The 13,083-nt window shown below is 57.2% G+C and overlaps 1 protein-coding gene across 1 annotated transcript; it reads left to right on the plus strand.

Moving 5' to 3' along the window:
• Positions 1–236: 236 nt before the first annotated feature.
• CDKN1A (cyclin dependent kinase inhibitor 1A) lies at positions 237–1,956 on the plus strand (the record flags this gene model as incomplete). The annotated part of the gene is made up of 2 exons (XM_080709860.1): positions 237–618; positions 1,907–1,956. 2 exons carry the CDS (start codon positions 237–239, stop codon positions 1,954–1,956), a joined length of 432 nt encoding a protein of 143 aa, XP_080565986.1.
• Positions 1,957–13,083: the final 11,127 nt, after the last annotated feature.

Below are 13,083 nucleotides of genomic sequence, written 5' to 3' on the forward strand. Positions count from 1 at the left end.
TTGGAACTTGGAGGTAGAATGCCCCTGGGTTCCACCCCTCGTACCACAAAAAATAAAATAAATAAAAATAAAAAAGGATAAAAAGTAGGGCGGTGGGTGTAGCTCGAGGTAGAATGCTCCTGGCTTCCAGCCCCAGTGCTGTCAAGAAACAAGTTAAAAAATCAAAAGGGCTGGGGCGTGGCTCCGAGGTGGACCGCCGGGCTCCCGTGACCGGGCCTCTGTCCCCCGCAGGCACCATGTCGGAGCCCGAGGACCCCCGCCCGGTGCCGCACAGCAGCAAGGCCTGCCGCAACCTCTTCGGCCCGGTGGACGGCGAGCAGCTGCGCAGGGACTGCGACGCGCTCCTGGCCGGCTGCCTGCAGGAGGCCCGCGAGCGCTGGAACTTCGACTTCGCCACCGAGACCCCGCTGGAGGGCAGCTTCGCCTGGGAGCGCGTGCGCGGCCTGGGGCTGCCCCGGCTCTACCTGAGCCCGGGCACCGCCCAGCGCCCCGAGGACGGCCGCCTGGGCCTGCCGCGGGCCTGCACCCTGGCCCCTCGCTCCCCCGAGCAGCCCGAGGAGTCGCCCGGCGGCCCTGCAGCCTCTCAGGGCCGAAAACGGCGGCAGACCAGCTTGACAGGTGAGACCACCATGAGGGGCATGACGGGCGAGGGCGGCACCTGGCCCGCCGGCGCCCGAGAGGCAGGACAGGTGAGGGAGGGAACCTGCCCCGGGCCACACGGCAAGTGTGCGGCTGGACCAGCTAGCTACAGTCTCCCGCGAAGTGATGGCGGCCCTCTGCAGAGTGCCTGGGGGCTCCGATGGGTCCTCAGAGCAACCCTCCAGCCAAGACTGGCCCCGCGCTCCGCCACTCAAGGCCCCATGGGGAATTTGCGGTGTAGAGAGGCCAGTGGTGGTGGTGACAGTTCGTGCCCCCAGGACAGGGACCAGGGGCTCCGGCTCATTGCTCAGTCCTGAGAACGCTGCGGGCGCATCTCAGGTGCTGGGCCAAGGATAGGTGTGGAGCTGACATGGGAGCCCTTCCCGTGCCTCCTCCCCCCAGCACCTCCACACCTTTTTTTTTTTTTTTGCAGTACTGGGGCTGGAACCCAGGGGCATGCTACCTCCAAGTAACACCCCAGCCTTATTTTTCATTCTTTATTTTGAAACAGGGTCTCACTGAGTTCCAGAGGGCCTCACCAGTCTCAGCCTCCCGAATGCTGGGATTACAAGTGTGCGCCACCACCATACCTGGTTTCGGTACCCTCTTTATTTTCTTTTGGCACTGGAGATTGGTCTCAGGGGCGTTTTATCTCTGAGCGACACCCCCACGCTCTATTTTATTTTTTATTTTGAAACAAAGTCTTGCCAAGTAGCTGAGTTGCTGAGGCTGGCCTTGAACCTGCAGTCCTCATGTGTCACCCTCCCAAGAACTGGGATTCGGGCATGCCCCTCCCACCATGCCTGGCTTGTTCTCTTCTTGTGATAGGCTGGAAACTGGGGCTGAGAGGGGAAGGCAAGAATCCCACCGCAGGCTTGCGGTTGGGTCAGAACTAAAATGGCGCTGATTCAACGCCGAGGCACCGCCAAGCCCTGTGTGTGGCGGGGATGGAGGGCCAGTGCCGGCCTCTGAGGCCGCGAGCCACTGCGGGCGTGTGGCAGGTGGCTAAGCAAAACGAGCCTTTTCATTTGATTTGATTTGAGTCGGTTGATAGAACCATGTGCGGCCCGGCACCTGGGGCTGAGACAGGTGAAGGTGTGGGGCCGGTGCGAGATAACTTAGCGAGACCCTGCTTCAAAATCAAATGGAATGGGCTCGGTGTGGCTCAGAGGTGGCCCGGCCCGGCCGCCCGCCCAGGACGCCGAGTGGAAGTTGTCCGGTGTCGCCCTGCCCGGCCTGCTGACGGGCGCCTGTCCTCTCTCCACAGATTTCTACCACTCTAAGCGCCGGCTGATCTTCTCCCGGAGGAAACCCTGAGCGCCGAGGCCCCTCCCGCCCCCTCTGCCCTCGCCCCTCTGTTTGTGCGTCTTAATTATTGTGTTTTAATTTAATCTTCTCCCGGGGTGTGTGCCCGCCTGCCCACCTGCGCCCCTCCCCCGGCCTCTGCTTTGAGAATTATTTAAAGAACAGTTAGGCGGTAGGCGAGGCTGGGCATTTTTATTATATAAACTGTTATTTAAAACCTTCTCTTCCTATACTCTGCCTCCTCTCCTGGCTAACCCAGCCTAGCCCCCCGGGTGGGCTGCGCTCTCTGGGGGACCTGCTCTCTCCCTCCTCACCTTTCTTAAGGCTTGAGATTCCACGCCTCCCGCCCCTCCTCACGCCACAGTTCCTTAAAGTTTGAGAAGGAGAGCACTTTGTGGAGGGCCCGGCCCAGTGGGCGCAGGGGGACAGGGCCCACAGAGCCCCTCGGCCATCCCTGGGGAGCTGCCTGGGCCTTTCCCACTGGCCCCCCTCTACTTTTGGGGGCTCCAGCTACCGTCTTTCCAAGTGGGCTCTCAAGCCCCTTTTGCTGCTGTCCTGTCCCCGTGTCCCCCTCCTGGCCTTGGTGACGAGCCCTGGGGCGGCACCTGTCCCCCCAGACTGAGCAGACTGGGTGGGAAATGAGTGCCAGGCAGCGGGCCCCCCAGTTCTACCTCAGGCAGCTCAAGCGGCACCCGTCTCCCGGGGACGGGGATGGGGGTCCTGGGTGGGCAGGGAGCCGCTCTGTGCTAGGGGCGTGTGGTGGGGAGAGTGGATCTTTCTAGAATGAGGCCCTAGTGTCCGAGGTCACCCGGTGACCTACCTCCTCTGCCCTGTCCTTCCTGGTCCCACCGCACTTGGAGTAGGGGCTGGACAAGACGTCAGGCCGAGCTGGAGGCCCGGGTGACGGGAGGCGGGGCTGCGCACTGAAGGCCGAATTCCAGAGACACTTAGCACTTAGTGGGCTGACCCAAGCACCCTCCGGTTTCTGTACCTCTGGCCAGCGGTCTTCTAGGCCCCGCGTCCCGGTCCCGCCTCCGCCAGGCTGTAAGCCCCTGCCCCGTGCCGTCCTTCCACAGCTCCTCCCGGGGCCAGGGGTATGTCAGGTGCTCAATAAATACTAACCAGTCACTTGTGATGTTGCCGTTGTCATTATATTGTCATTTATTTTATTTTTTTCAGTAATAAATAAATTTCTGAGCTCTACCCGCAGCACTGTTTTTTATTTATTTTGCAACAGGGTCTCACTGAGTTGCGGAGGGCCTCACTAAGTAGCCGAGGCTGTCCGCGAACTGCGATCCTCCAGCCTCAGCCTCCCGAATGCTGGGATGACAAGCGTGCCCACCACGCCCGGCTCCTTTATACTTTATTTTGCAACAGGGTCTCACTGAGTTGCCGAGGGCCTCACTAAGTAGCTGAGGCTGGCCAGGAAACGCGATCCTCCTGTCTCAGCCTCCCGAATGCTGGGATTACAAGTGTGCGCCGCTACACCCAGTTTAGCAATTTTTATGGCACTGGGGATGGAACCCAGGGCCCATCTACCTCTGAGCTACATTCCCAGCCTGATTTTATTTTTCATTTGGAAACAAGAAAACAGTTTTGCTAAGTTGCTAAAGCTGGCCTCAAACCTGCAATCCTCCTGTCTCAGCCTTCTAAGTACTAAGAAGACCGATGTTTCCAAACAAACCTGACTCTGACCGCACACTAGTAAGATCTCTTCATGTGTTTCCTGTCCTGCTGACCAAGGAGGAGACTTAGAGCTCATAGCTAGATCGCGCGCGTGTGTGTGTGTGTGTGTGTGTGTGTGTGTGTGTGTGCGCGCGCGCGTGTGTGGTGCTGGGACTGCAGCCAGGGGTATTCTACCTCTACGCCCCAGGCCTACTTTACCGTTTAGTCTGGAGCAGGGTCTCACTAAGTCTGTATCTTTGGTAAGCACGTTACTTCCTCCAGTCACACGGAGAGACCTGGCCCTCATTGTAGCCGAGAGCGAGGTGGGCAAACCTCAGCTGTGGGCCAGCCGCTTGTGGCGGTGTGTAGTTTTGGGAACACAGATCCGCCGTCTGCTTATCTGTGCTTGTTGTGAGTAGTGTGAAAGCAAAATTGGGTAGTTGCTACAAAGACCATGTGACTTACAGAGTAAATTACAATTTTATCTTGCTCTCTTTTACTTTGATGTTTTATTTTTTGTTTTGTGGTACTAGGGATAGAACCTAGGGTCATTCTGCCTTCAAGCTACACTCCCAGCCCTATATTATTTTATTTTTTTTACAAAATAGAATTTATCTTTCATAAAATACTCTGGAACAAGGTCTCACTAAGTTGCAGAGGGCCTCACTAAATTGCTGAGGCTGCCGCAAGCCATGATCCTACTGTCTCAGCCTCCCAAGTACTAGGATTACAAGCCACCATACTCAGCGGCTGTCTTGCTCTTTAAGAAACTCTTGGTGGGGTGTGGTGGTGCACACCTGTAACCCCAGTACTTGGGAGGCTAGACAGGCGGAGCGCAGGTTCCAGGACACCTTACCACGCAGTGAGACTCATCAACCTAGTGAGACCCTGTTTCAAAAATAGGGCTGTGGGTGTAGCTCGGAGGTAGAATGCCCTGGGCTCAACCCCAAGTATGACACACACACACACCACACACACACAAGAAAAGTTCTTTGCTGGTCTAGTGGTAATGATGGGAGGAGGGTGGATGTGGAGGGAGATAGCCATCACCCTGGGAGGCTCCCCCTCACCTGAGTCCTTGCATGGTCTCCAGCATATGGGAGATTATTGTCCTCTACCAAGGGAGGGTCAGCTCTGCAGGTCTGAGGATTCAGGGGAAACAGAGTACAAGGTTCTCAAGTATATCCTTGCACATATCTCCATTCAGAGATCCCTATCAAGGTCCTGATAGGGAGCCTGCTGCAGAGCCACCATTAAATCAGATCCTGGAGCGGATTTTCAGCACCTCCCGCCCTTGGGCCTGAAGAGATAAGAGCTCTTAGAACTGTGTGATGGAGTCCCTCTGTTTCTTACAACGCTCGGAGTCAGCTCTTTCTGAGTCCTTCCCTTCAAGACTCCTCTGGGTTAACAAGAGTCAGTCAACTCCGCAGCGTTCATGCTGACCATCACCTGTATGTTTCAAGTGTTAGGCTTACTGTGCAAGTCTAACATTGCCCTGGGTTTCCATCCACACCTCACTCCTTAGGACACTGAGCTGCCGGGTCGCCCCGCCCTCCTGGCCACCAGCTCCCTAGGAGCCGTTCCTTTTTTACTCCTTGCATTCTTTACATGTGTGTATATGTGCATTTGTATATGTTATTTGTTCATGTGTGTGCGTGTGTGTGTGTGCAGTACTGGGGATGGAACCCAGGCACATTCGACCTCTGAGCTACACCCCAGCCTTTTTATTCTTTATTTTGAAGCAGGGTCTCACTGAGTTGCAGGGCCTCACTAAGTAGCTGAGGCTGGCCTTGAACCACGATCCCCCCCCCCCCCCCCCCCGTCCCAGCTGGGATGACGCGTGCGCCCACGCCCGGCTCTGTGTATGTACTTCTGTTGGTGCACTGTATCTCGTCACAGTGTAGCTCAGAGCGACAGGGACACCTGCACACAGCACTTGTGGGCCTGCCCCTCCCTCTCCACTTTGTGAAGTGCGCCCATTTCTGAGTCTTCTCCCTCTACCACCCTCCACCAGACCCCTCCTCCTTCGTCATCACACGTCCCTCTGGGCTGGTTTCCAGAAGCCCATCCTGCTCCTGGCCCTGGCTGGGACCAATCGTACACATTTCTTTCCCCGAAGGCAGCCTGAGACAGGCCTGTGAGCAGCCGACTTCCTAGGGGAGGAGGGGATATTCCCCAGAGGCACAGGCAGGAGAGAGGAAAGAGCAAGGGCAAGAAGTGAAGGTCAGCGCAGGTGCTGGCGAACAAGCCTACTGTGCGCAGCCAAGCGGAGACCCGGCAGCGGGCCGCTGGGGGAACTGTGGAAGGACTCTGCGCCCTAGACCGCGTCCCTACGGGGCTCCCTGCTGACCCCGCCCGTTCCCTTAGGCCAATCCCAGGCTCACCGCTGAGCAAATTCCCAAGCTGCAGAGGGAGGCAGGTGGGAAGGGAAGGGGGCACGTTCCGAGCCCGCTGGGCACGGCCTGGGCGACCGGGGCTGGGGCAGCAAGAGAGCCGCCATAACTGACCGTCCATCCACCAGCCTGGTGCCCAGGCGACCCCTCGGCGGCAGAGTCCCTGCGGCCTCAGCCTCTGCCACCAGCCCACGGAGGTGTGGACTCCCTGACAGTCGGTCCTCCGCTGATCTGTCCCAACACCCGGAAAGCGACTGGCCCACTGTGGGTGTTTAAAGCCTGACCGATTCACCATGGCTTGAGTTTCCTTCCCCAACGCCCGATCCTGTCCCCCTCCGCAGTCCCCAGGGCACTGGCCACCGCTCCTCACCCTGGGCAGTCAGACGTGTTGATTGACTTATGTTTGTGGTCCAGTTACCTCCGAGCTACACTCCCAGCTCTTCCTATTTTTTATTTTGAAACAGGGTCTTGCTGAATTGCTGAGGCTGGGGTCAAATCTGGGAGCTTCCTCTCTCAGCCTCCCAAGTACTGGGATCACAGGGCTATGCCACTGTGTCTGGCCCAATCAGTCTTACATATAAATAGCACGTCCTCAGATTGGTAGTCTGGAGTGATTAAGGAATCTTTTATTCAGTCTTCTGTGTGTGTGTGTGTGTGTGTGTGTGTACCCAGGGGATGGGACCCAGGGGCATTCTACCTCCAAGCTACACCCCCAGCCCTATTTTTTATTCTTTATTTTGAAACAGGGTCTCAGTGAGTTGCAGAGGCCTACGTAGTTGAGGCTGGTCGAGAACTGTGATCTTCATGTCTCATCCTCCCGAGTGCTGGGATTACAAGTGTGCCCACCACGCCCGCTCTCGATCCCCTTCCAGCAATCGCAAAAATAACCACAGCTACCGTTGGTTACCATCTGACTGTTCTAAATGTTTTATATGATTCATATCCATGTGTGCGCGCGTGTATGCTGTTGGAGGATGGACCCCAGAGGCAGTCTACCCCCGAGCTACACCCCAGCCCTAGTTTTTAAAGCAGGGTCTTGCTAGGTTGATGAGAGTCCCACTTCTTGCTGAGGCTGGCCTCCAACCTGTGGTCCTCTCGTGTCAGCCTCCCAAGCACTGTGATTCTGAGCGTGTGGCACCACGCCTGGCTGGTTTATATCACTGAATCTTCACGACAAACCTACAAGGTGGGTATTGCTATCACCTCCTCCATTTTGAGGCAAGAGGCTCCCTTGCCCGAGGTCGCGCCTCTAGGAAGTATCGAGAGGCCCAGATCTGCAGGCCACCCGCCCTGCCAGCCAGATAAGTCGGAAAGGAGAAGTGCCCCGCGGGCTCACAGCTCTAAGGGGGGTTTGCCCGGACCAATCTCACGGCTCCTCGGTCTTTGGTGTAATTTGGGTTTTCTCAATCTTCTGGAAAGCGCACGAGACAAATGCGGCCTCCAGGCGCACTCCGGCCTCTGCACCTGCTCGAGCAATGTGGAGGCCGCAGGTAGAGGCCAGGGCTGTCGGGGTCGCCTAGCTTGTAGCCCAGGTTGTACCACTGTACCCCAGAACAGAGGGCCCCTGGGTTCCATCTGTAGTACAAAAAAAAAAAAAAAAAAAAAAAAAATCAGCCCGTGTGCAGACCTGCCGGTCATTCTGTGCTCTTTGCCAGAGGCCCCGGCCCTTTAGTTCCATTTTGGTAAAACTTAGTTTCTGAGCTCAGTGTATTTAAGGCCAGCACACCTGGGTTTTAAAATTCACGACAGCCGGGCGCGATGGCGCAGGATAAGGGGCTCACAAGCGCGCCAGCCAGGTCAGGAGCTGCCAGCCCCCCCCGGGGCGCTCTGCACACCAGCTTTAGCCTCCGCTGTGCCTCTCGACCACCCGCCTGGCTGAGGACGCCCTGCAGGGACGGTAGGCTCAGAGTGGGGGCTGAGGTCCTGGCCTTGCCCCTGCCTGGGTGACCTTGGGTCCCAGGTCCCTTCCGAAGCTCTGCTTGGAAGGTGCCCCTCCGGCTCCGGCATCCGCTCAAGTCCCAGGATTCCTGGGCGCGAGGCCCAAGGGGTGCCAGGCAAGATTGCGAAGGGCTCGTGGGTGCCTTGAACAGGAAGCCCTGCAGGCGATGGCGGGAGATTTGCTGCTGGGGAACGGAAAGGGCCATTAGGCAAGCGACAGCCTGTTAACAGTCCGTGCCAGGTTCCCAGCCAGGGCACAGGGCAGCAAGCAGACGGGCAGCCTCAGGTAGGGCGCGGGGAAGGGAAGCTGGGCAGGGCTGGCCCTCGGCCTCTGCAGGGTCTGCAGAGGGGGCGGTGGGGCTGGGCCAGGCCGTCTACCCTCAGGAGGGCACCACCCTGGGTGGGAGGCCCAGTGTTTGCTCTGGCTGGCGAGGGAGAGGGGCCCAAGCCGACCAGAGAGTGGCAGCGTGGCCGGCTCAGCGACCCGGGTATTTATGGTGGCTGTTGACATGAGCAGACCTGGTCTCTGGCCCTCTGTGACGGCGGGTCCCTCTGTGACAGCAGGTCCCTCTGTGATGGCGGGTGGTTGGGAGACGACGCAGGTCCGCGCCGCCCCTTCCTCCTGAGTTGCTGGGGTTGGAAGGCCCGCGGCCTCCCCGACCCCGAGCAGGGTTCCCTGGTGCTCACGTTTGGCTTTGTGCCCCATGTGGTTTCCTGGGTGAAGAGTGAGGGACAAGGATCCCCAGGGGACTGTGGAAAAGGGGGCGTCCCTGCGGCCCAACCCTGGGGGCGATGTCCTGAGAGACTTCGCACAGGCCACGTGGTGCGAGGGGCCTGGATCTGACGGACAGGCGGAGGAGGTGGCCGGGGAGGGACCGTGTGTGTGCGTGTGTGCGTGTGCGTGTGTGTGCGTGCACAAGTATCTGGGTATCAGCTGAAGCTGTCCCCTCTGTCGGGGTGGCCTTGCTGGCTGAGGGGCCGAGACTGGAGGGCGTCAAATTTCTTTTCAAAAAGCAACAAGGACGGGGCCCAGGCCATGTCCCTGCCCAGGGAGCGCGGCATGGTGCGCAGGGCTGAGCTGCAGGAGGAAGGAGGCCTTTCCTCGGTCATCTGAAGGGAGCGGGACAGCGGCGGCTTGGCCCTGTGCTGGCGCTCAGCTGGCGCCCAGGGGGTGCCCGTGGCCTGTGGCATGACGGGTCTTGGAATGGCTGGGGCAGGAGCGAGTGTTCCCAGGGCTGTGCCGTGACTGCCGTTTGTGGGGAGGAGCCCCAGGGTGTGCGCGCTGAGGATTCCCACGGCGGGCTGTTCCCACCATAGCTGATAACAAGCAGAGCGCAGAGCCAGGGAGAGGGCGCAGCCGGCCCTCCCCGCCCGCATAGCGCCCCGCGGCTCTGCGTCTGAGGTCCGCTGCCTGCCTGCCTTCTCCCTCCTGCCTTCTCCCTCCTTCCCCCTTCCTGCCTTCCTTCCTTCCTTCCTTCCTTCCTTCCTTCCTTTTCCTTCCTTCCTTCCTTCCTTCCTTTTCCTTCCTTCCTCCTCCTCCTTCCTTCCTTTCTTCCTTCCTTTTTTCAGTACTGGGGGTGGAACCAGGGACATTCTACCTCTGAGCTACACCCCCAGCCCTATTTTTTATTCTTTATTTTTGAAACAGGGTCTCACTGAGTTGCGAAGGCCTCACTAAGTAGCTGAGGCTGGCCGCAAACTGAAAGCCTCCTGTTTCAGCCTCCCGAATGCTGGGATTACAAGCGTGCCCACCATGCCTAGTTTGTTTCTTTCTTTCTTTCTTTCTTTCTTTCTTTCTTTCTTTCTTTCTTTCTTTCTTTCTTCATTAAGAATTGAACCCAGGGGCATTCTAGCTCTGAGCTATATCCCCAGGCCTTTTGACTTTAGTTTTATTTTTTGAAATAGGGTCAAGCCGGGCATGATGGCGCACGCTTATAATCCTAGTACTTGGGAGGCTGAGACAGGAGGATCATAGGTTCACAGCCAGCCTCAGCTACTTAGTGAGGACCTCGCAACTTAGTGAGACCCTTTTCAGAAATAAAGAATAAAAAAGTAAGGCTGGTGGTGGGGGAGTGTAGCTCAGAGATAGAATGCCTCTGGGTTTAATCCCCAGTACTGCAAGAAAATAAAAAATAAAAAATAAAAAAAAAAAATGAGGCCTGTCGTGGTGGCGCACGCTTGTAATCCCCACCCTTGGGAGGCAGAGACAGGATGGTGCGGGTTCGAAGCCAGCCGCGCTGGCTTAAGAGACCCTGTTTCCAAATAAAAATATAAAAAATAGGTCTGGGAGTGTAGCCCGGATGTAGAAGGGCTTCCAGGAACCCCAGCACCACCAAAAAAAAAAAAAAAAAAAAAAAAGGAAATGAAATAGGGTCTCGTTAAAACCTGAGGACCTCTTGTTTTGTAATTCCAAATACTGGGATCACAGGTGTGCACCACCATACCACACCCAGCATACATCTGAGATATTAAACTGCTTCTGAAACGGGGTGGGGGGCAGGCTCTACCTCGGGGCTCCCCAGGGTGAGGCCCTGCTCTGTCCAAGTCCCGGTGTGAGGACTTGCCTGGGCAGCCTCCCTGCGGCCCCAGCCCCGGGACGCGCCGTCTGGAAGCACAGCCTCCCAGGCCCGCGCGGCCTGTGGCCCGGGTTAGCTTTCTTTTCGTCACCGAGACATTTATCTGAGAAAAACAGCTGAAAGGAGACAAGAGTCGCTTTGGCTCTGTGGCTCTGTGGCTCGTCGGGGCGCCCGGGGAGAGCGCTGAGCTCCCGCGGTAGAGTCTCCTCTTACTGGGCTCTTGTCCAGTGGATTTTTTTTTTGTGGTACTGGGGTTCCTGGGAGCCCTTCTACCTCCGGGCTACACTCCCAGACCTATTTTTTATATTTTTTATTTGGAAACGGGGTCTCTTAAGCCAGCGCGCGCGGCTGGCTTGGAACCTGCGCGATCCTCCTGTCTCCGCCTCCCCAGCGCGGGGATGACAAGCGTGCCCACCGCGCCCGGCGTGTCCAGTGGATTTTAACGAGTGAAACCCAAGGACTAATTTAAAAAATTTAGAAATATGAAAGTTTATTTTAAATGAAGAAAAGATAGAAGATTAAAAAAAAAAGCTTCTAGCTGTTAGATGAATTAAGTTCTTTCTTCAGACCCCCCCCATAAGCTAAGTCTCCTGAAAGGCCCTGGTCTGCCCAGTTAAGCTGCCATCCCCCTCTGACCGCACCTGGTCACTTACCTGGGACACCTGCCCCCTCCTGGTGCCCTCGGCCAATCAGTGGAAGGGACATTCCCCGCTGACCCCGAGCCGATTACCTGGCCGCACGACCCCCTCCCGTGGGACTCTAGCCAATTAGTTAAAGGACATTTCTCCTAGCCCATTGGCCCCCAATCTGTAACCCCAAGCCCCTAAATAACCCTGATCCCAGCACATGCTCTCTCTTTTCCCGGATTCTTCTTTCTTTCTCTCTCTGTCTCTCTGCCTCTCTGTCTCTCTGTCTGTCTGTCTGTCTGTCTGTCTCTCTGTCTCTCTGTCTCTCTCTCTGTTTCTTCCCTTCATACCGGCCCCTCCAATAAACCTCTTGGCTACAAGGTGGTCCTGTGTGGTCAGCCTTTGTCCTTTCACTAGCCAGGTGTGGTGGGGCACCCTAGTACTTGGGAGGCTGAGGCAGGAGGATCGCCGTTTGTGGCTATCCTCAGCTACTTAGTGAGGCCCTGTGCAACTTTCTGAGACCTGTTTCAAAATGGAGAATAAAAAATCGGCTTGGGGGTGTAGCTTGGAGGTAGAATGCCCCTGGGTTCAACACCCAGTACTGAAAAAAAAAAAATCCAGCTCTCCACACAGTGGGAGAGGAGTCCCCGAAAGGAACCTCTGAACTTCCGGGGAGGTGGGCTGTAATACCTCGCTGAGGTCTATCTGTTCTGTTTTTTTTGTGTGTGTGTGGTACTGAGGATGGAACCCAGGGGCATTCTACCTCCGAGTTACATTCCCAGCCCTATTCTTTTGAGACAAGGCCTAAGTTGCAGAGGGCCTCACTCAGCAGCAGAGGCCAGCCGCAAGCCTGCAATCCTCCAATCCTCCTGTCTCAGCCTCCCAGGTGCTGGATTACAAGCACCCTCCACCATGCTCAGCCCATCTGTTCTTTTATGATTGGTCAGAGTTGGGTCTTGGAGGCCCAGTGTGTGACCAGCGTTGATCCTTTATTTGAACGCCCCTGGGTCCGTGGGCCCCTCCAACTCCTGAGCCACCAGCTGCTCCTCCCTCATCGTTTACACAGAGGGCCGCCGTTGGCAGGGAGCGGGGCGAGGGGCAGGAAACCCCTTCCAGGGCGCCCCGGTGACCTTCCTCCAAGGGGGCCCACGCTTCCCCGCCCCGGCCCACTCCCTGCGCACCTGTCAGCGGATTCCCCATGGTCCGCTGGCTCCCCCAGGCCCCACCTCTGCACGCAGCTGTGCTGGGGTCAAGACATCAACCGTGAGCCTCCAGGACCCTCCGACTGTCGCCTCCTGTAGAGCTGGCCGGGGCCCAGCGTCAGTGGGAAGCACCCCGCTACCCGCACTCCAGCGTCCTGACGTTGCACATGGTTCTCTGCGCCACAGACCTGCTCCCAAGGGGGCCCACGGGGGCGGAGGACCTGGGGCCAGGCGGGGTTAAAGAAGGCCGTCTGTACAAGAACAACAGCGGAGGCTCCCAAGATGTAATAACAGCGGCCAGGCAGGCGCGGTGGAAATCAAGCTCAGCTCAGCTCTCGGTGGGCCGCATTCAGCGTAAACACGCCTGATCCAGGATGGGTGAGGCGGGCGCTAAGCAGGGCGGTGGCCGCAGATGGGAGCCCTCCTTCTTTGTCCTGGGAATTGAGCCCAGGGCCGTTCTGCCGCTGAGCGTCACCTCCAGCCCTATGTTATTTCTTTTTTCTTTCTTTCTTTCTTTCTTTCTTTCTTTCTTTCTTTCTTTTTTTTTTTTTTGGCGGGTCTGGGGATGGAACCCAGGGGCATTCGACCTCCGGGCTACAACCCCAGCCCTATTTTTTTATTCTTTATTTTGAAACCGGGTCTCACTGAGTTGCAGAGGGCCTCACTAAGTAGCTGAGGCTGTCCGCGAACGGCGATCCCCCAGGTCTTAGCCTCCCGAATGCTGGGATGACAAGCGTGC

Source organism: Muscardinus avellanarius (genome assembly GCF_963383645.1).
Source record: "Muscardinus avellanarius genome assembly, chromosome: 14".
NCBI lineage: Eukaryota > Metazoa > Chordata > Mammalia > Rodentia > Gliridae > Muscardinus > Muscardinus avellanarius.